The sequence below is a fragment of the Rhinopithecus roxellana genome, chromosome 2, assembly GCF_007565055.1.
Source record: "Rhinopithecus roxellana isolate Shanxi Qingling chromosome 2, ASM756505v1, whole genome shotgun sequence".
NCBI classification, from domain to species: Eukaryota; Metazoa; Chordata; class Mammalia; order Primates; family Cercopithecidae; genus Rhinopithecus; species Rhinopithecus roxellana.
Window position 1 is genome coordinate 119734949 of NC_044550.1, and position 23693 is coordinate 119758641.

The 23693-nt window shown below is 36.4% G+C and overlaps 1 protein-coding gene across 1 annotated transcript in view; it reads left to right on the plus strand.

Annotated features, from left to right (window-relative positions):
- FBXO8 (F-box protein 8) overlaps positions 1–23693 on the plus strand; it is a 55477-nt gene that overhangs the window by 6299 nt on the left and 25485 nt on the right. Inside the window, exon 2 of the mRNA XM_010360727.2 lies at positions 22048–22384. Coding sequence (XP_010359029.2) covers positions 22056–22384 — 329 coding nt within the window. The 5' untranslated portion in view covers positions 22048–22055. The remainder of the gene's footprint in view (positions 1–22047; positions 22385–23693) is intronic.

Here is a 23693-nt window from a genome sequence, read left to right on the forward strand (position 1 = left end):
TTTCTCTACCCAGTCTGTTCTAAACTTCTTTGGTGGTCTATTCTTTTGGAAGTGAAGAAATAAATGCTACGCTCCTGATTCGATTCAAAATGTCTCAGAAAATATTTTCTCATAGACTTTCCCATGTTCCTATGCCATTGAATAATATTACATGATATCAGTTAAAGGTTTTTAAAACCTAAAGTAACCAAAAATAGAGTTGCTACTTTTTACTTGAAAAGCATTGAACATTTTTAAAAACATATAGGTGGATTTCCTTATCTTTAGAATTTGTGTTTTAGAGATAACTATTTTAGTACACACTTTAAACCTTCATCTGAGACAGGACATTTATTTGTAAATTCCAGTATTTAGACAACTAAGAAATACTGAAGAAAAATGACCATTTATAATGTGTATTTAAATGAGGCTATTCATATGTCAGTCGTTACATACCAATGATTTAACACCGTTTCCTCAGTAAAAGCTTTATGGAATTGGTTTGCTTCAAACAAAAGATCTTAAAGCAGAATGCTTTCTTGAGACCTCCGGACTCCTTTCTATTCTTGCCATCTTTTCCTGTGTAGATTTTATATGCTCAAATAGTATATAAACCATTCTTCATTATTTATCGTCTACACAGCATGTGCCATTTGAGTGCTTAGTGCCATGAAATTATTAAAAGCAGTAGTTACCTTTTTGTTAATACATGCTATCTTATTTGGTGTTTAACTTGTTATATAGAGATAGTTTGATTAAAGCTGCTTAATATTTTACAGATAGACTTTATATTAGATACAACAGCTATTAAAATTTGTATTTTAGTCTTTTTTAGAAATAGGCTACTATTTTTAAAAGGAAACAAAACATGATAGTCAAAAATACCATCTCTTTTAGAAAGGTCACGATCTTCTAGAAGTTAAAAAGTATAGAAAACTATTATTCTTATAAATTTTAATGAATGTATAATCTGTATAATTATTTGTAGTTAATCCGTAGTTTGTACTGCTTTTAAGTGGAAGCTCTTTTTTGCTGTTTTAACAGACTTGTTTAAACTAAAACTGCTTCTTAAAAAAAAATCCAAAATTATGTCAGAACAATATAGCTGTTTCAGAAACTACATACTGCTTTACCAATTAAAAGATGCTTTTATATACATTTTCTTAGTTAAGGCTCATAGTCACCCTGTAAAATAGATAGGAATGATTTCCCCCATTTCACAGGAAACAAAAGGTCAGAACCTTGTTTGAAATACCTAAGGTCACACAGCAAGTTACAGCGTAATTGGAGCTCCACCTTTAAATTCATCCTCCACAGTAGTGGTGTCAAAAAACTTCTACATTACTGTAAAGCAGATATTATAATATATAGCCCACTTTAGAGATTTCAGTTTTATTTATTTATGCTGAAATTAGCATAATAAAACTGAAAGTAGACAAATTAATTTTTAAAAAATCAAAGATTTACACACCACTGCACTCCAGCCTGTTGACAGAGGGAGACTCTGTCTCAAACAAAACAAAACAAAACAAAACAAAACAAAAATCCGAAAGATCTAAATACATTTAGATTTTTTAAAAATTGGCTTTGTCAGCCAGGCATGGTGGCTCATACCTATAATCCCAGCACTTTGGGAGGCCGAGGCGGATGGATCACATGGTCAGGAGTTCAAGACCAGCCTGACCAACATAGTGAAACTCCGTCTCTACTAAAAATACAAAAATCAGCTAGGCATGGTGGTGTGTGCCTGTAGTCCCAGCTACTCGGGAGACTGAGGCAGGAGAATTGCTTGAACCCCGGAGGCGGAGGTTGCAGTGACCTGAGATTGTGCCACTGCACTCCAGCCTGGGCAACAGAGCAAGACTCCAACTCAAAAAAAAAAAAAAAATGGCTCTGTCAAATAAGTATTTGGTCAATGTGTAGTAAAAGTATTACTGTTAATATTGCTGTTGTTATTTTAATGGAAACAAGGGCATATAAGAATTTAGGAGATTCTAAATAAAATTTACTGATTTTAATGTATTTTAATAAGTAGAAGCATTTTTCTACAGATACTAGAAATATAATATTTGTAGCAATCCAAATTGATTCATATAGCTTATTACTTTGTTTTCAAATAAGTAATTATACCAATTTTCTAACTAATATATTTTATATTTACATTGTCTTTTTTATCAGACTAAGAGTTACACAAATATCGATCCTTTTTGCATTGTACCTTGCTCTGTTGTTGATATATCCTATGTAAGTGGTCAAAACATCATTTAGGATTTGTGTCGTTAAGGATTTGTATCCCTTAATTCCATCTTCTTTTGATCTATATGTATTTGAATTTACCTGAAGTGAGAGATGATTCACAGGTTGTAAATTTTTCGCAATTAGTTGGATTCCTAAAATGTAAAATAGTTACTATTTGTGAAATGATGCTAGACTTCCCATGTCCTTGGTCACCCTCTTTAAAGCATTCATTAGAGTTTCTAATTCCTTTTTAAAAAAATCGTTATTAAGGTATCATTTACATACCATAAAATTCATTCATTTTAAATGTACAGTTTCCTGTCCTTTTTAAAACTTTTTTTGTATTTTTTTCCATCCTTCTATGATTTTTTAAAGATAATTGTAGATGCACATGAAGTCTCAAGAAATATAGAGTGATCCCTTGTACACTTTACCTAGTTTCTCTGATTGGTAATAGTTTTGGACTATAATATACTATCAAAACCAGGTTTTGCCATTGATACAATCCTTCTTATTCATATTCCCCTAGTTTTATTTTTACTCAGTATACATATGTGTATGTGTATGAAGTTCTGTGCAAGTTCACATATCCAGCACCATAGTCAAGGTAGTAAATAGTTGTAACACCACAGGGATCTCTCACACTGTGCTTTTATAACCATACCCACCTCTCTGATGTTGACCATCTTATCATGTGCTTGTTTGCCATTTGTTTATCCTCTTTGTTGAAACGTGTGTTCATATCTTTTGCCTATTTTTGTATTGGATTGTTTGGGTTTTGTTTACTGTTGTTTTGAGACTTGTTTATATATTCTAGATACCAGTCCATCAGATATGTGGTTTACAAATATTTTTTCTCCGTCGATAGGCTTTCATCTTCCAAATATAGACTTTCAAAGAGCAAAAATTTTTTATTTTGATGAGTTCCATTTGATCATTTTTACTTTCATAATCATGCTTTTGATATAAGTCTGAGAATTCTTTGCCTAGCCTTAGACCTCAAAGATTTCCTTCATGCATTTTTCTTTTCTTTTTTTTTTTCTTTGAGACAGAGTCTCGCTCTGTCACCCAGGCTGGAGTGCGGTGGTGCAATCTCGGCTCACTGCAAGCTCCGCCTCCCAGATTCACGCCATTCTCCTGCCTCAGCCTCCTGAGTAGCTGGGACTACAGGCACGCGCCAACACGCCCTAATTTTTTGTATTTTTCGCAGAGACGGGGTTTCACCATGTTAGCCAGGATGGTCTCGATCTCCTGACCTCGTGATCCACCCACCTTGGCCTCCCAAAGTGCTGGAATTACAGGCGTGAGCCACCATGCCCGCCCCCTTCTATGTATTCTAAAATTTTTATAGTTTTATGTTTTATGTTTAAGTCTATGGTCCATTTTGAGTGAACTTTTGTAAAAGGTGTAAGGTTTAGGTCAAGGTTCATCTAATTCACTTTTTAAAAATATCAGTGTTTACCAATTGTTTATTCAACAAATATTTTCTGAGCACTTTATATGCCAAGCCACTGTGTTTGATACTGGGTTTATTCATGTAACCTATTGTGTGGAGTCAGTTCCTTATTTTAGTACTTACAGTCATTATTTTGCGTGGTACCATGTTAACTGAAACTAGTGCATGCTGGAACTGTGGCCTTGCTATGTAAATGGCGTCTCTCCAAATTTCACAGATACTAAATTAATGAAATTCAGGACCAGGATTATGACTACTCAGGTAATTAAATCCACAATTATCAGACGTACTTTGAAATGAAGGAACCAAAATAATAGTTATCATTTAAAGAGGGTGAGAGGGATGAGTACAAAACTACCTTTTATTGTGAACTACCAACTATGGGTTAAGTTGCGTAAATGTTATCCCCACCTCCCATGAAATAAGAATTAGTATCCATTATTTTACTAATGAGAAAAATGAGGATCAGAGATTATAGGCTAATCAGATTCCGTGTTGTGGTTTGATCCTGATCTTTTTTCACATCAAAGCCGGTGTGCTTTCCACAAGAACAGCAGCAGCCTGAAAGAGCAGCTGCAGCTGGGAGCAGCGATAGAGGTAATCAACAGTGACAGGGTAAAAAGAGATGAGAACCAGTGATGAAGAAACAGATGGTAAATTGCCTTTGTCATCCATGGGCTCCAGCAGTTCTGGGAATATGCTTTTTGGGTTAAGAATAAAAACTTTAGACTCATATAGACCTCAGTTTGAATCCTAAATCTTCCATTTTTCTGTCTTTGACTTCTCAGGCAAATTTACTTAACCTCTCTGGAGCACTATTTCCTTAGCTGTAAAATTAGGGTGATAACACCTACCTATTGGTTGTTGTGAGGACTAAAATGAGATAATATATAACAGACTTAACAGAGTGCTTGGCACAGAGTACGTGTTAATGGGTTATAGCACAAAATAATATTGTTTAATGTTTATATTATTAAACATTATATAAATAAATGTATATGCATAATATTATGTACAAAAGGAGAGGACAGAGCCAGGAATTCATTCTAAGGCTTAAATCTCCACACACAAGAAATAATTAAAGGGATTTTTTATTCTACTTTGTTAGAATAAAAATAAAGAAAGACTGTTTCTGCCCTTTAAAATAGAAATTCTTATCAAAAATGACAAAAATAATTCCTACTAAATATTTTGATGTTTTCTTTGATAGTAGATTTCCTACTACTCTTACACTGTGATGCTGAATATTTATCTCTTTAGTAATGGTATTCAGTCTGTATTACACTGAGCCCTAAGGTAATAATTCTTAAACTGAGTACATAAACTCAAACACACATCTTTTTCAAATTTACATACCTGGATTCCACAGCTAGGAGATTTGTAGTTACAGAAAAGATTGTTAGAGGAATAAAAATAACCCTCAAATACTTTTTAGCCAGGTTTACAAACGCTTAACATTTTGCCACATTACCTTATTGTTCCATCTGTATAGACATAGACGTTACTGTTTTGCTGAACCATTTTGGAGCAGGTTGCATATGTCACACCATCACACTTCAGTGTGTGTTACAAAGAACGAGAATATACTTCTGTATAGCCATTTCACAGTTATCAAGTTTAGAAAATTTAACACTGATACTGTGATACCATATTTTTATCCAATCTTCAGCCCATATGTCTAGTTTCTTATTTATCTCAATAATGTGCTACATAGCAATTTTTTTCCAATCCTGTTGACATACTGCATTTCGGTGGTATTTTTTGTAGCCTCCTTTAATCCAAAACTGTTCTTCCACCTTTTTTCTTCTTTCTTTTTTTTTTTTTTTAAACTTTTATGACATTGGCATTATTGATTTATTTTTTAGGAACAGAGTTTTGCTCCATCACTCAGGCTGGAGTGCAGTAGTGTAATCTTAGTTCACTGGAACCTCCAATTCCTGGCCTCAAATGATCCTCTTGCCTCAGCCGCCTAAGTAGGTAGGACTACAGGCATGTGCCACCACACTCATCTAATCTTTTAATTTTTTATAGAGATGGTCTTGCTATGTTGCCTGGGCTGGCCTCAAGCAATTCTCTCAGCCTTGCTCTCCCAAAGCACTGGGATTAGAGGCATGAACCACCATTCCCAGCCCGGCATTGGCATTTTTGAAGGAAAAGATTCCGTTATTTTACAGACTGCCTGTTGAGTATATTCCCTATTAAATTCAGATTATGGATTTTTGACTGGAATACTGTATAATGATGTTGTATCCTCAGGGCATCACATCTAGAGGCACATGATGTGCATTTGCCTCTTATTTGTAAATGTTAATTTTCATCATTTGGTTAAGGTTTTGTCTTATTTCTTAATTTTTTCTTGTAATTAATGACTGATATGTGGGAAGATACTTTGGGATTCTGTAAGTATTCCATTCTTTGTCAAACTCCAGATTCAGCAACATCCATTGACAATTCTTGACTAAACTATCTTTTCTCTGATGGTAAAATGATAATTTTTCTAACTACATTATTCTATCTTCTTTAATTAGAATTCTACTCTAAAAAAGAGCTTTCCTTCTCCTTTATGTTTCTATTGATCATCATCAGTGTAGACTCACAGATTCTTTTTTTATGTAATGGATTATACAGTTTTTCCTCAGTATTTGTGGATCTGCATCCACAGTGTCATTCGACCACAATTGAAAATATTTGGAAAAAATAGAAAGTAACAATACAACAATAAATAATAATACAAATTTTAGAATACAGTATAACAACTATCTACATAGCATTTACATCTTACTGGATGTTATAAGTGATCTAGAGATGATTTAAAGTACACAGGAGGATGTATACTATGCCATTTTATACAAGGGACTTGAGCATCCGTGGATTTTGGTATCTGGGGGAGGTGACATGAGGGGGTGATCCTGGAACCAGTCTACTGCAAATGCTAAGGGACAATTAATTCATTACTGTCATTTTTATTTTGATGTTCCAGGTTTGGCCAATAGGAGCCACCTTCAAATTAGCTCCTAATGTCCTTTTGACATTATCCCATTGCTTTTTTTTTTTTTGATTTGCTATTAGTTCACTGAACACTCGTAATCCAAGTTGAAGAAACACTACCTTAGGAGTTTCTTGGTAGCCCCTAAGGGGGTCCGAAGTAAACTGGAAAGGTACAAGTTGAGAAGAAGATGCACTTTTTCACCGTATTTGTGTATAGCAGAACTTTGATGAGTACCTCCTATAGGTAAATCCCCCAAAGATGTAATATATAGAGTATAATATTTTATAATTATATCTACTTAAATTAAGGTTAAAATTAACTTTTATTGATGAGTTGCCAGATGAAATCAAGAAAAATAAATCAAGTAATTGCTATGCAAGTGCTTCAGCCACATTTTAATGCTTAAGTATTGGATCTTTGAAGCAATAAAAGGTGACTTAGAGATTTCTGCACCATATTTCTTGCTTTGAGATGATTGGTTTGACAGCCATTATGCTGGGCCAATAGTAAATGTAAGGAGGGTGGTGGCAGAGAGGTTTTCTCTAATGTCATTCAATTTCTGTAGCAAAAATGCTTCTTCATTTTGCCTGGGTGAGGGAAAGGGATTGGGATGCATACCAAATCTTTCTAGCTATGTGATATATGTGTGTTGAGGGGAGAGGTTGTGGTCCATTTTTACAGATACATATGCACATTATTTCATTTAATTCTCATAAAAATCATACAAGGGGGATATTTTTATTGGTATTGTGTAGGGAAGGAAACAATGACCCAGAGATGTTAATATCCTGATTCTTTTGCTCATTTCACTCTGAATTTCTCTCTTCCGTATCCTCTGTTTTGGAGTGCCAAGCCTCTCAAGGTTTCTGCAAGGTACGTAAGCTTCTGCTTCCCTCTCTGTATGATTCCAGACTGTCCTCCGTCTTTATCTACATGGCTTCATTAGTAGCCACTCCTCCTTCTACTTTTCATGTTGCAGAAATATGTTGAAATCTCATGTTCATGACTGTCCTGTTTTCGTTTTCTTTTTGTTGTAGTTTCTACCATTTTTTTTCCCTCTGTCATTTTATGGGAGAGAGAGGTGATAAATATATGTGCTCCATCTTACAAGAATCCAACCAAGGTTGAGGTTTTTTCCGAAAAATTTCCTTAAAAGAGTATTTCAGAAGTGAGTCCAAAAATTGTTTCTTCTGTCTCCTGTCCAAATGATATCTTACAAATTGCAAAGCATGTTAATGAGATGATACCCTACCATTTATACTTATCCCAATATTAGTTTAAAACCTATTCCTCGGAGGCCAAGGCGGGCAGATCACCTGAGGTCAGGAGTTCGTAGACCATCCTGGCCAACATGGTGAAACCCCATCTCTACTAAAAATACGAAAATTAGCCGGGCGTGGTGGCAGGCGCCTGTAATCCCAGCTACTCAGGAGGCTGAGACAGGATAATTGCTTGAACCCAGGAAGCAGAGGTTGCAGTGAGCCGAGATCACACCATTGCACTCCAGCCTGGGGGACAAGAAAGAGACTTTGTCTCAAAAAAAAAAAAAAAAAAAAAAAAAAAAAAAAAAAAAAAAAAACACTATTCCTAAGACATGAGCATGAATAAAAATGATTTTGAAATTTAGCATATTAAATGTAAGCTATGTAATACCAAAAGAGCTTTCGTAGAAAGAAAAACACCATATATGTTTAGTAATCCTAGATATAACTTTACTGAAATGTTATCAGGTGGGAGTACAACAGATCATATAGGGGTGACAGTGGCTGTTTGCTGTATAAAAGTAGGAAACTTTATGCAGTCTTCTAGATAAGTACCTCTCAAAGACATTATTTTATAATAATGCTGGACTCTTCCTAAAATCATATACTTTCCATTTATGTCTTCCCAGCTACTGTGCCACAGCAGCATAGGACTTTAGGAATAGAAAGTTAAGTTTGAAATGTAAGCTGTGATAATAAACCAAAATATGAAATGCTTATACACGAGATTAATTTAATAAAATAGCTCTGTCTTCGCTAATGTGACACGTTTATACACAGTACCACTGAGTGTTCAAGATCACACAGTCTGGTTGCCAGTCCACATTCAGTAGCCATTCAGTACCCATTTGTGTCAGGCTTCTAAGTTTACTGTTCACTACCATGTTCCCTGAGTGTATTTGCAGGCAGTACAGAATTGAACATGAATATTTTATCCTTAAACCGAAACAGTATACAATAGCTCTGAGACAAAAGGAGCGTTAATTGACTGCTGTATTAAAATGACTGTAATTAATTGATAGTCATATTTGCATAATTTCAGGGAGTAGAAATTCTGGGATCATGTTTGTTTGCCTATTTGGCTGTTGCTTCATTTGATGCTCCATCCAATCTGTAAAGGAGCTCTGATTTATTTTATTTTGTGCTAATCATTCGCTGGAAATTATCAATTTACGTTTACTAAATAGTATCTAAATCTTCAGTAGTAAGTATTCATTTTATTACTATTCTTTTTTTTTTTTCTTTTCTTTTTTTTTTTTGAGACAAGAGTCTCACTCTGTTGCCCAGGCTGGAGTGCCACATTCTCAGCTCACTGCAAGCTCTGCCTCCCGGGTTCAAGTGATTCTCCTGCCTCAGTCTTCCCAGTAGCTGGGATTACAGGCATGCGCCACGATGCCAGGCTAATTTGTGTATTTTTAGTGGAGATGGGGTTCACCATGTTGGACAGGCCAGTCTGGAACTCCTGACCTCAAGTGATCTGCCCGCCTCAGCCTCCCAAAGTGCTGAGATTACAGACGTGAGCCACCACTCCTGGCCGCGTTTTATTACCATTCTGAAAAATAAGGAGAAAATGTACAGTTGTGATTGCTTTGGGATTTTTTCCCCCATTTTTTTTTTTTGTTTGTTTGTTTTTGTATCCTCGGAAAGGAAGAGTTTCAACTGTGAAATCTTATGGAGAATTTTTTTTTGTAGCATGATTTCTCTTCTGTGATCTAAGTAATTATGAAATTTTTGTTTACTTCTGTCAGATAACAAATAATGAAGTCATGTTTCTTTGTTTGTAGACCAAGAAAAAATATGTTTGGTTTTATTTGGAAGCTCCTTAGAAAGAGTTTTATAGATCCTCTCAACATGATAAAGAAACTTTGAACAAAATAAATTCAAATTTGGAAGAAAAGGCATGGGACACCTTGAATTGTATTAATTACGGTTGATCTTCATTATTTATAATTTTGTATTGGTGAATTTACCTACTCACTAAAATTTATTTGTATCTCTCAAAGGAGTACTCCTATTGCTTCTACAGCCTTTAGCAAACATGCACAAGAGCTGGAAAAAATGTGTTGTTCAAGGTGCACTTTCACAGCTGAAGTTGAAGGCAAGGCTCTGCCGCCTTATCTTAGCTCTCATTATAAACAAGTGTCCTTTTTGTGGCTTGTTTAATGCCACATTTCCCACATGCTTTTTCTTGGTGGTTTTAGTGTTTAAAATGGCCCCTGGCCGGGCGAGGTGGCTCACACCTGTAATCCCAGCACTTTGGGAGGCCAGGGCAGGTGTATCATGAGGTCAGGAGATCAAGACTATCCTGGCTAACATGGTAAAACACCATCTCTAATAAAAATACAAAAAAAAAATTAGCCGGGCGTGATAGCGGGCATCTGTGGTCCCAGCTACTCCGGAGGCAGAGGCAGGAGAACCTGGGAGGCGGAGCTTGCAGTGCGCCACTGCACTCCAACCTGGGCCACAGAGTGAGACTCCATCTCCAAAAAAAAAAAAAAAGACGGCCCCTAAGCTTAGTGCAGAAGGCAGAAGTCTTGTCTAGTTTTCCTAAGTGTTGTGCCTTATGGAGAAAATACATGTTAGATAAGCCTCATTCAAGCCTGAGTTATAGTGCTGTTGGCCATGAGTTCATAGTTAATGAATTAGCAATATATATTAAATGTCTTTCAGCAGAAACACACATAAAATAAGGTTATGTATTGATCAGTTAATGAAAATATTGTGAACAGAGGCTTACAGTAACCTAACCGTGTAATTCCCTAGGAACAATGTTTCAGTATTGCTAATTCAGTGTTTGCAGAAACTTTAAAGAACATAATTGCCATGAATAATAAGAAGCACCGTATTTCTTTTGTTTCTATGTGAGACAGACTAACATAGATTAATTATGTTCTTAGAAGAGTAAATATTTTTTCAAAGAAATAAATATCTATTTTCTCCGCCTATTTTGAGTGAACAAATAAAGCTGTAGTTTCATCACAAAATCCATATTTACACCAAAACTAGTGATTTCAAATACAGAAACTTCTTTTGTATTGAATTCTTTTTCAATTTGAAACTTTTTGCGTATTCAGTGATTCCACATTGCAGCTGATTTTTTTTACCTAACAATTTCTGCAAGCGACAGGATGGTACTATATCCTTTATAATATTATGTTTCAGTTTTAAAATCTTTATAACAAGATATTATTGAAACTTTTAAGACAAATCTGAAGACTTTATACTTTGAAATTAAGTTTTAATTGGTTCAGTCTAAACATTATTTTTAAGAGTTTGAAATCATAGAAGAACCCAGCATGAAACTGCATCATATTCTACATCTCTTTTAGAGCTAGTGTTGACAGCTTATTTTTTTTTAATTTTTAATTTTAATTTTTTTTAGAGACAGTTTCTCACTCTGTCACTCAGGTTGGAGTGCAGTGGTGTGATCATAGCTCACTATAACCTCAAACTCCTAAGTTCAAGTGATCTTCCTGCCTCAGACTCCTGAGTGGATAGGACTACAGGTATGCACCATCGCACCTAGCTAACATTTTTTGTATTTTGTGGAAACGGGGTCTATTTTGCCCTGTCTGGTCTTGAACTCTTGGTCTCAAGCAGTCCTCCTGCCTCAGCTTCTCAAAGTGCTGGGATTGCAGGCGTGAGTCACCACACCTAGCCACATCTTGACCAATCATTAACAATAACACAAAGACCGATTTCATCACACTGCTTCGACAACATCCTCAGGCATGCTGAGTTTTAAAATTTTTTGTGAAAGACAACACAGCCTTTTTTGTTTTCTAGAGTTTTTTGTTGTTGTTGCTGGGTCATTGATATAAAAGAATTACATTTACAAGAAGATAAAAATAAAGACATGGTCAAAATATGAAATAACTAAAGGAGGCGAATTGCATGTAGAGGCCCTACAAAGCTGTACAAGTAGCAACATGAATAAATAAGCTTATTCAACAGGCAGAACATCAGAACAGTTGAAGTATCATTAAGTAAGCTTTATGAAAGTGCTTACTTTCACTTGATGAAAATATGCTTGTGAAAGTAATATCTAACATATTGACTGTTAGTTGACTGTTAGCCATGAAATGAACTTTATGTACATTATCTTATTTAACACAATAGCTTTTTGAGCTATAGATATTTTTATCATTATTATTTTTTTGCATTGTACATGAAGAAACCAAAGCTCAGGGTAGTCAAGTAACTTTCCCAAGGTCCTGTAAGTAATAACTAGTAAAGTCAGGATTTAAACTCAGGTCTGTCTGACTTCAAAATCCATACCACTATACTCCCTCCATGACTTGCTTTATAGTTTATACAATGGATGTCATGTCATTTTGAGAGTTTTAAAGCTTTTCTGACAGTTACACCCATGTTTCACATCCCTATTACGCTAAGGAAGATAGAGAATGGGGGCAGAACACTATAGACCCCCTTTTCTTTCTCCAAATGCTAAACTCATTATATTACTCTTTCTTAGAGTGCTTTATCATTATTGTGTTTTTACCCAGGATCAAGAACTGCTTTAAAGGGAAATGAAAGTCCCAAGGGGACAATTTTCAGCATTGTTTAGCAGTAGGAATACAGAAAATAAGGTATAATCTTGCAGTTTTCTTTGTCTGAACTATGTATACATGAGCCTCAACCCTCCAACCTCCTCATTATTAATTATTAGTTTTTTAAAGAATCAGCTGCTGGCTTTACCTCTTTCTACCTGCTGGATGTTTTCTGAATCACATTATCCAGTGTGATCAATTTATTTTATTTTATTATTATTATTTTTTTTTTTGAGACGGAGTCTTGCTCTGTCGCCCAGGCTGGAGTGCAGTGGCCGGATCTCAGCTCACTGCAAGCTCCGCCTCCCGGGTTTAAGCCATTCTCCTGCCTCAGCTTCCCAAGTAGCTGGGACTACAGGCACCGCCACCTTGCCCGGCTAGATTTTTGTATTTTTTAGTAGAGACGGGGTTTCACCGTGTTAGCCAGGATGGTCTCCATATGCTGACCTCGTGATCCGCCCGTCTCAGCCTCCCAAAGTGCTGGGATTACAGGCTTAAGCCACCCCGCCCAGCCCAGTGTGATCAATTTAAGTGATCTCCATTAAAGTCCAGAGCCTAGGGAAATCACCCTGATTCTTTGTTCCCTAGCAACAGGCCTAAGAGTAGCAACAGCTGCTTCACCATATGCCACTAGAAAGATTCTGTAGGAAAATAGACTGAAATTGTTAATAAATGCTTTAAATATTGAGACTTCAGATACTTTAAAATAACAGCTCTGCGAGGTGAGCTCAGCAATTAACGTGATTTCTAGATATTTTCTTGCTGACTTAAACAGAGGAATAACCATGGTGAAAATAAAATACTTTTCTTTATGATTAGTAGACTTAAAATGTTCAATTTCTGTCAAAATTAGGTTGTACTTATGTTGTAATGTAATTAAATATAAAACTTGTAATTTTTGTTGACATTCTCTATTTTTTGTACGTTAATCATTTCTACTGTCTCCATGGTTTTGACTTTTCCAGAATATCTTATAATTAGAATCATAAAGTAAGGAACTTCTTTAGATTTGCTTCTTTTAGTTAACATTAGTATTAGGCACTTAAGGTTCCTCCATGTCTTTTCATTCCTTGATAACTCATTTCTTTTTAGTGCTAAATAGTTTTCAATTGGATAGATATACTGTACCACAGCTTATTTATACATTCTCATAATGAAGTACATCATAGTTGCTTACAGATTTTGAAAATTAATTACCAAAACTGCCTTAAACATTCACATGTAGGTTTTTGTGTGGACATAAACTTTTATTTATATAAATACCAAGGAGTGCTAAAACTGAATTGTACAAAGAATGTTTAATTTTTAAAGAAACTACCTGTCTTCCAAAGTGGTTGTATCATTTTGCATTCTTACATCCTTGCCAGCATTTGGAATTGTCACTCTTTTGGGTATACTCTTTTAATGGGTGTGTAGTATTATCTCATTGTTACTTTATTTTCAATTCCCTCACAACATACGATGTTGAGCATCTTTTCATATGCTTATTTGCCATTGTATATTTTCTTTGATGAGGTGTCTATTCAGCTCTTTTGTTCATTTTTTAAAGTGGATTGTTTTCTTATTGCTAAGGTTTAAGAGTTCTTTACTGAATAGGAACAGCTCCAGCCTCCAGCTCCCAGCATGAGCAACAGAGAAGATGGGTGATTTTTGCATTTTCACCCAGTGAGGTACCTGGTTCATCTCACTGGGGCGTGTCAGACAGCTGGCACTGGTCCACGGGTGCAATTTCTTTTCCTAGCCAAAGGAAATTGAGACACACAACACCTGGAAAATCGGGTAACTCCCACCCTAATACTGCGCTTTACCAAGGGTCTTAGCAGACGGCACACCAGGAGATTATATCCCACACCTGGCCCAGAGGGTCCCACGCCCACAGAGCCTCCCTCATTGCTAGCACAGCAGTCTGAGATCTAACTGCAAGGTGGCAGCGAAGCTGGGGGAGGGGCGCCCGCCATTGCTGAGGCTTAAGTAGGTAAACAAAGCCACTGGGAAGCTTGAAATGGGTGGAGCCCACCACAGCTCAAGGAGGCGAGCCTGCCTCTGTAGACTCCTCCTCTGGGGACAGGGCATAGCTAAACAAAAAGCAGCAGAAACCTCAGCAGAGGTAAATGCCCGTCTGACAGCTTTGAAGAGAGCAGTGGATCTCCCAGCACGGAGGTTGAGATCTGAGAACAGACAGACTGCCTGCTCAAGTGGGTCCCTGACCCCTGAGTAGCCTAACTAGGAGACATCACCCACTAGGTGCAGACCGACGCCTCACACCTCACACGGCGGGGTACACCCCTGAGACGAAGCTTCCAGAGCAAGAATCAGACAGCAACACTCACTGTTCAGCAATATTCTATCTTCTGCAGCCTCCACTGCTGATACCCAGGCAAACAGGCTCTGGAGTGGACCTCAAATAAACTCCAACAGTCCTGCAGCTGAAGGTCCTGACTGTGAGAAGGAAAACTAACAAACAGAAAGGACACCCACACCAAAACCCCATCAGTACGTCACCATCATCAAAGACCAAAGGCAGATAAAACCACAAAGATGGGGAAAAAGCAGTGCAGAAAAGCTGGAAATTAAAAAATCAGAGCGCATCTCCCCCTCCAAGGGAACACAGCTCATCGCCAGCAACGGAACAAAGCTGGATGGAGAATGACTTTGACGAGTTGAGAGAAGGCTTCAGTTGATCAAACTTCTCAGAGCTAAAGGAGGAACTATATAACCAGCGCAAAGAAACTAAAAACCTTGAAAAAAGAATGGATGAGTGGATAACTAGAATAATCAATGCAGAGAAGACCTTGAAAGAACTGATAGAGATGAAAACCATAACACAAGAACTACGTGACAAATGCACAAGCTTCAGTAACTGACTCGATCAACTGGAAGAAAGAGTATCAGCGATTCAAGATCAAATGAATGAAATGAAGTGAGAAGAGAAGTAGAGAGAAAAAAGAGTAAAAAGAAATGAACAAAGCCTCCAAGAAACATGGGATTATGTGAAAAGACCAAATCTACGTCTGATTGGTGTGCCTGAAAGTGATGGGGAAAATGGAACCAACTTGGAAAACACTCTGCAGGATATCATCCAGGGAGAACTTCCCTAACCTAAAAAGGCATTCCGACATTCAAATTCAGGAAATACAGAGAACGCCACAAAGATACTCCTCCAGAAGAGCAACTCCAAGACACATAATTGTCAGATTCACCAAAGTTGAAATGAGGGAAAAAATGTTAAGGGCAGCCAGAGAGAAAGGTCGGGTTACCCACAAAGGGAAGCCCATCAGACTAACAGCAGATCTCTTGGCAGAAGCTCTCCAAGTCAGAAGAGAGAGGGGGCCAATATTCAACATTCTTAAAGAAAAGAATTTTAAACCCAGAATTTCATATCCAACCAAACTAAGTTTCATAAGTGAAGGAGAAATAAAATCCTTTACAGACAAGCAAATGTTAGAGATTTTGTCACCACCAGGCCTGCCCTACAAGGGATCCTGAAGGAAGCACTAAACGTGGAAAGGAACAACAGGTACCAGCCATTGCAAAAACATGTCAAAAGGTAAAGTTCATCAATGCTAGGAAGAAACTGCATCAACTAGCGAGCAAAATAACCAGCTAATATCATAATGACAGGATCAAATTAACACATAACAATATTAACCTTAAATGTAAATGGACTAAACGGTCCAATTAAAAGACACAGACTGGCAAATTGGATAAAGAGCCAAGACCCATCAGTTTGCTGTATTCAGGAGACCCATCTCACATGCAGAGACACACGTAGGCTCAAAATAAAGGGATGGAGGAAGATCTACCAAGTAAACGGAAAACAAAAAAAAGCAGGGATTGCAATCCTAGTCTCTGATAAAACAGACTTTAAACCATCAAAAATCAAAAGAGACAAAGAAGGCCATTACATAATGGTAATGGGATCAATTCATCAGGAAGAGCTAACTATCCTAAATATATATGCACCCAATACAGGAGAACCCAGATTCATAAAGCAAGTCCTTAGAGACTTACAAAGAGATTTAGACTCCCATACAATAATAATGGGAGACTTCAACAGCCCACTGTCTGCATTAGACAGATCAACGAGACAGAAAGTTAACAAGGATATCCAGGAATTGAACTCATCTCTGCACCAAGCGGACCTAATAGACATCTACAGAACTCTCCACCCCAAATCAACAGAATATACATTCATCTCAGCGCCACATCGCACTTATTCCAAAATTGACCACATAGTTGGAAGTAAAGCACTCCTCAGCAAATGTACAAGAACAGAAATTATGACAAACTATCTCTCAGACCACAGTGCAATCAAACTAGAACTCAGGACTAAGAAACTCAATCAAAACCGCTCAATTACATGGAAACTGAACAACCTGCTCCTGAATGACTGCTGGGTACATAACAAAATGAAGGCAGAAATAAAGATGTTCTTTGAAACCAATGAGAACAAAGATACAACATACCGGAATCTCTGGGACACATTTAAAGCAGTGTGTAGAGGGAAATTTATAGCACTAAATGCCCACAAGAGAAAATAGGAAAGATCTGAAATTGACACCCTAACATCACAATTTAAAGAACTAGAGACGCAAGAGCAAACACATTCAAAAGCTAGCAGAAGGCAAGAAATAACTAAGATCAGAGCAGAACTGAAGGAGATAGAGACAGAAACACCCTCCAAAAAATCAATGAATATAGGAGCTGGTTTTTTGAAACAATCAACAAAATTGATAGACCACTAGCAAGACTAATAAAGAGGAAAAGAGAGAAGAATCAAATAGACGCAATAAAAAATAATAAAGGGGATATCACCATCGACCCCACAGAAATACAAACTACCATCAGAGAATACTATAAACACCTCTGTGCAAATAAACTAGAAAACCTAGAAGAAATGGATAATTTCCTGGACACTTACACTCTCCCAAGACTAAACCAGAAAGAAGTTGAATCCTTGAATAGACCAATAGCAGGCTCTGAAATTGTGGCAATAATTAATAGCCTACCAACCAAAAAAAGTCCATGATCAGACGGATTCACAACCGAATTCTACCAGAGGTACAAGGAGGAGTTGGTACCATTCCTTCTGAAACTATTCCAAGCAATAGAAAAAGAGGGAATCCGTCGCTAACTCATTTTACGAGGCCAACATCATCCTGATACCAAAGCCTGACAGAGATACAACAAAAATAGAGAATTTTAGACCAATATCCCTAATGAACATCGATGCAAAAATCCTCAATAAAATACAGGCAAACCGAATCCAACAGCACATCAAAAAGCTTATCCACCATGATCAAGTGGGCTTCATCCCTGGGATGCAAGACTGGTTCATCATATGCAAATCAATAAACGTAATCCAGCATATAAACAGAACCAGAGACAAAAACCACAACATGCCAAAATGTAAAGACCATCAAGGCTAGGAAGAAACTGCATCAACTAACGAGCAAAATAACCAGTTAATATCATAATGACAGGATCAAGTTCACACATAACAATATTAACCTTAAATGTAAATGGACTAAATGCTCCAATTAAAAGACACAGACTGGCAAACTGGATAAAGAGTCAAGACCCATCAGTCTGCTGTATTCAGGAGACCCATCTCACATGCAGAGATTATCTCAATAGATGCAGAAAAGGCCTTTGACAAAATTCAACAGCCCTTCATGCTAAAAACTCTCAATAAACTAGGTATTGATGGAACGTATCGCAAAATAATAAGGACTATTTATGACAAACCCACAGCCAATATCATACTGAATGGGAAAAACCTGGAAGCATTCCTTTTGAAAACTGTCACAAGACAGGGATGCCCTCTCTCACCACTCCTATTCAACATAATGTTGGAAGTTTTGGCTAGGGCAATCAGGCAAGAGAAAGAAATCAAGGGTATTCAGTTAGGAAAAGAAGAAGTCAAATTGTCCCTGTTTGCAGATGACATGATTGTATATTTAGAAAACCCCATTGTCTCAGCCCAAAATCTCCTTAAGCTGATAAGCAACTTCAGCAAAGTCTCAGGATACAAAATCAATGTGCAAAAATCACAAGCATTCTTATACACCAGTAACAGACAAACAGAGAGCCAAATCATAAATGAACTTCCATTCACAATAGCTTCAAAGAGAATAAAACACCTAGGAGTCCAACTTACAAGGGATTTAAAGGACCTCTTCAAGGAGAACTACAAACCACTGCTCAGTGAAATAAAACAGGACACAAATGGAAGAACATACCATGCTCATGGATATGAAGAATCAATATTGTGCCATCCCCATTAAGCTACCAATACTTTCTTCACAGAATTGGAAAAATCTGCTTTAAAGTTCATATGGAACCAAAAAAGACCCCACATTGCCAAGACAATCCTAAGCCAAAAGAACAAAGCTGGAGGCATCATGCTACCTGACTTTAAACTATACTACAAGGCTACAGTAACCAAAACAGCATGGCACTGGTACCAAAACAGAGATATAGACCAATGGAACAGAACAGAGCCCTCAGAAATAATACCACACATCTACAGCCATCTGATCTTTGACAAACCTGACAAAAACAAGAAATGGGGAAAGGATTCCCTATTCAATAAATGGTGCTGGGAAAATTGGCTAGCCATAAGTAGAAAGCTGAAACTGGATCCTTTCCTTACTCCTTATACGAAAATTAATTCAAGATGGATTAGAGACTCAAATGTTAGACCTAAAACCATAAAAACCCTAGAAGAAAACCTAGGTAATACCATTCAGGACATAGGCATGGGCAAGAACTTCATGTCTAAAACACCAAAAGCAACAGCAACAAAAGCCAAAACTGACCAATGGGATCTAATTAAACTAAAGAGCTTCTGCACAGCAAAAGAAACTACCATCAGAGTGAACAGGCAACCTACAGAATGGGAGAAAATTTTTGCAATCTACTCATCTGACAAAGGGCTAATATTCAGAACCTATACAGGACTCAATCAATTTTACAAGAAAAAAACAAACAACCCCATCAAAAAGTGGGCAAAGGATATGAACAGACACTTCTCAAAAGAAGACATTCATACAGCCAACAGACACATGAAAAAATGCTCATCATCACTCGCCATCAAAGAAATGCAAATCTTTGAGATACAAAGAAATGCAAATTACAATGAGATACCATCTCACACTAGTTAGAATGGCAATCATTAAAAAGTTAAGAAACAACAGGTGCTGGGGAGGATATGGAGAAATAGGAACACTTTTACACTGTTGGTGGGACTGTAAACTAGTTCAACCATTGTGGAAAACAATGTGGCGATTCCTCAAGGATCCAGAACTAGAAATACCATTTGACCCAGCAGTCCCATTACTGGGGATATACCCAAAGGATTATAAGTCATGCTGCTAAAAAGACACATGAACACGTATGTTTATTGTGGCATTATTCACAATAGCAAAGACTTGGAATCAACCCAAATGTCCATCAGTGACAGACTGAATTAAGAAAATGTGGCACATATACACCATGGAATACTATGCAGCCATAAAAAAAGGATGAGTTTGTGTCTTTTGTAGGAACATGGATGCAGCTGGAAACCATCATTCTCTGCAAACTATCGCAAGAACAGAAAACCAAACACCGCATGTTCTCACTCATAGGTGGGAACTGAACAATGAGATCACTTGGACACAGGGAAGGGATCATCACTCACCGGGTCCTATTGTGGGGGAGGGGGAGGAGGGATAGCAGTAGGAGATATACCTAATGTAAATGATGAGTTAATGGGTGCAGCACACCAACATGGCACATGTATATGTATGTAACCTGCACATTGTGCACATGTACCTAGAAGTTAAAGTATATTTTGAAAAAATAATGAACTAAAAAAGAAAGAGTTCTTTACCTTTTTTGGATACACAGTCTTTTTATCATATGTGTGTTTTGCAAAGATTTTCTACTGGTCTGTGGCTTTTTATTTTCTTGATATTCTGTATTTTTTGAAGCATTTTATTTATAGCTTAATCACTGATTTAGGAAGAAATACCATGGTGTTGTGTGTAGTAGGGAGAGAAGGGTTATCTTTTGTGCCTTTTTTTCAAAAACAAATATGCCTACATTTTAAAATTATTAGTTTCTTCTCTTTGTACCTCCCCACCATACCTTTATAGCTTAAGCTGCTGGGATTCCAAGCAGGACAATATAAGGTGGGGGAAGAGTTAAAAATTATCTTGGACTATTTTTTCTGCTTTAATCAGCAAATGACCGAATTTAGTGGCCATTATCCAAACAATAGCCAATGGTTTAGTAAATAAATGTGTGGATCATACCTTTTTAAATGCTAAAATAATAGTGTCTTTGACATTCTTTGAAGTTCCACTCACTTTTCAAATTATTTCTAATTAAAAGATACCTAGTCACTGTTGGTTTGTTTTTTGTCCTTTGGGATTTTTGCTTTTGTTTTTGTTAGTCCTTATTGTAAACAGTTAATTAAAAACATTATATTTTAAGTTCAGGTCATGCTATAAAAGTTATTTGACTCTTTTAATGATTTTTTGGGAAAGTCAGTATTTTTTCCAAGTTTTTGAAACACACAGGTATTAGCAGTCAACTTGAGTTGATAAAACAAAAGTATTTTGTTTGAAAAAGAGATCGTGAAAGTAATTATTCGTATTCATTAAGAACTCAGATTTAGTTGTTCTGAATGACTTTATTTGCCCTAGAAATGCTATTAAAAGGCAATGCCAAATCTAGATCTAGGAATTTTTTAATACATTTGTACATGAGGAAGTCAATATACATAACAGACAAATGTAGAATGCCTTGGTGGGAGGCCAGATGGTAGTGGGGAGACTGGAGCACGCCTTCTTCTGGTGACTTTTCCCAGGTACTTCTGAAGAATCCATGGGGATTTGTGGAGAAGAATTAGAAAATTTATCTAAATTACAATTTTTAATTTAAGGCAACAACAAAACTAAGTAGTAGACTGTTACTGAGCATTTATCTTGGAGTTCTAGGTGTCTAATTTATAAGGTTTCTGAATTAGACTTCAGGGCCTATGTTACATTTTATTACAGTCTACAACATAAGTGTAGACTGGCAAGAATTAAACTAAAAGCCTGTTTCCCAGCTGTTAACGCATCTGGGAGTTTGGTTAAAAGGAGCTAGCTTAGCTTAGACTGAATTGTGATAAAAAGCAGGGTCTGGAGGCCTTTTAACTAGAGTCTTCGCTCTGATCAGAGCTGTATTTGATACTGGCCCATAAGTCCACATAATTATAATTTGTGAGAGTATCAAGGACATCAGTAACTTTTAAATCTTACCACGTGAAAAATGATTATGTCACCTATGGACTTTAAAAGTAGTTAGCAAACTGGGATAAAGGTGATGATGGAACCAAGTAATTCCGAAACTTTGTCTATCAAAATTTACACTTACAATGTTTCAGCTATTCTTAATAATATACTTCTGGTTTTAATAGGTTTTAATGAGAAGTTTTAATTCTGGTAAATGAATGCTTCATATCAGATTTGTTATACCACTGGGGAAAATGGGTTACTTTTTAAATGTCACCCTTATTACATTCTGGCTTTTTCCCAGGCTTGCAGATGGGTCAGGGGTTGTGGAGAGTGGTCAGAAACCAGCAGCTACAACAAGAAGGCTACAGTGAGCAAGGCTACCTCACTAGAGAGCAGAGCAGGAGAATGGCTGCGAACAACATTTCTAACAGCAATCATCGTAAACAAGTCCAAGGAGGCATTGACATATATCATCTTTTGAAGGCAAGGAAATCAAAAGAACAGGAAGGATTCATTAATTTGGAAATGCTGCCTCCTGAGCTAAGCTTCACCATCTTGTCCTACCTGAATGCAACTGACCTTTGCTTGGCTTCGTGTGTTTGGCAGGACCTTGCAAATGATGAACTTCTCTGGCAAGGGTAAGTTAAACCCACCAATGTTGAATTCAGGTATCTCTAAACATAATCATGTTTAAATGTTCTTTTAATAATATATATTACAAAATATTTTCTTTAAACTTGGTCTTATACTTTGAGATATTCTTTATTAAAACCTGGAAAAATATACAGTTAGCATCACAGTCAAATTTGATCTTGTGAAAAGGAGGACAATAGAAAATAGAATAACAACTTTACAGTTAGAAGAGAGGTTACCAATCAGGCTCTGTCAGTTGATTATAAATCAGAAACTCTCACTTTATTCTAAAAATACCGCAAAGTTGTGGAGTGAGAATTTCTAATTTAAAAGTTGGAGTGTTCACATGCTGTGTAGTTTGTGCTTCCCATAGGTATCCCATCTGAAGAATAGGCAGACTTCAAAATCAATGAATAGTCCTCAAATGTTACTGTTTTTAATTTTCTTCATATAGAGCCTTACATTTTTACTCAATTCTATATTTCTTCAAAGGTGCTTGTTAGAATAAAATTTAACTGGTGAAAATTGTATCTACTTTTTTTTCCTAACCAGCATTTAAATGAAATAGGCAAATATTAGAAAGCAAGGGGACAAACCGTTGTTTTTATTTACTTGCTGAACTTAAAGTAGATTATGTAAATTTTCACATTGTACTAGTTTGAATTAAAACCACAAATCTAAGAACATTTGCTGGAATAGAATCTGTTTTATTGAACCTAAGTTACTCCTTCAATAGCATCATATACTTCAACAAAAAGTATAGGTACATGACTTTTTGGCCTAAGAATATTACCAAACATGGAATCATTGGATCTCAGACCTTTTAGCGTCCTTTACCAAAGTTTATTTGTCTTACTATCTTGAAGTGAGTCTTTATAAAAATATAGAATATAACTAGAAACAAACATCTTTTTAAGACTTCATGTAATTTCAAACTAGAAATCTAATTGAGACTTAATAAATTGCAAACTTTAGTCAAAATATATTTTCAGTAATGACATTCCTAAGTTAGGTTTTCTGATGTCACACAGTTATAGTACAAGTTACATAGGTCCTTTCTCAACCTCTAAATAGATAAAAATCATCAATATCATATCTTGTTATTCTTTTATTCATTTGTTTGACATAGTGAAAGGATTATGTGAGGAAATTAAAGAGGAGTCTTTAAAATAAATAAGTTATTAATTTTTTTAATCATGTGAATAGAAGAGGAAATGAAAGTACTTTTAAACTGGATCATTCTTTATAATCTCTTTTCTACATTTTAGTATTCCTCACTAACTTAATTTCTGTTTCTTTATTTGAACTTCTTTA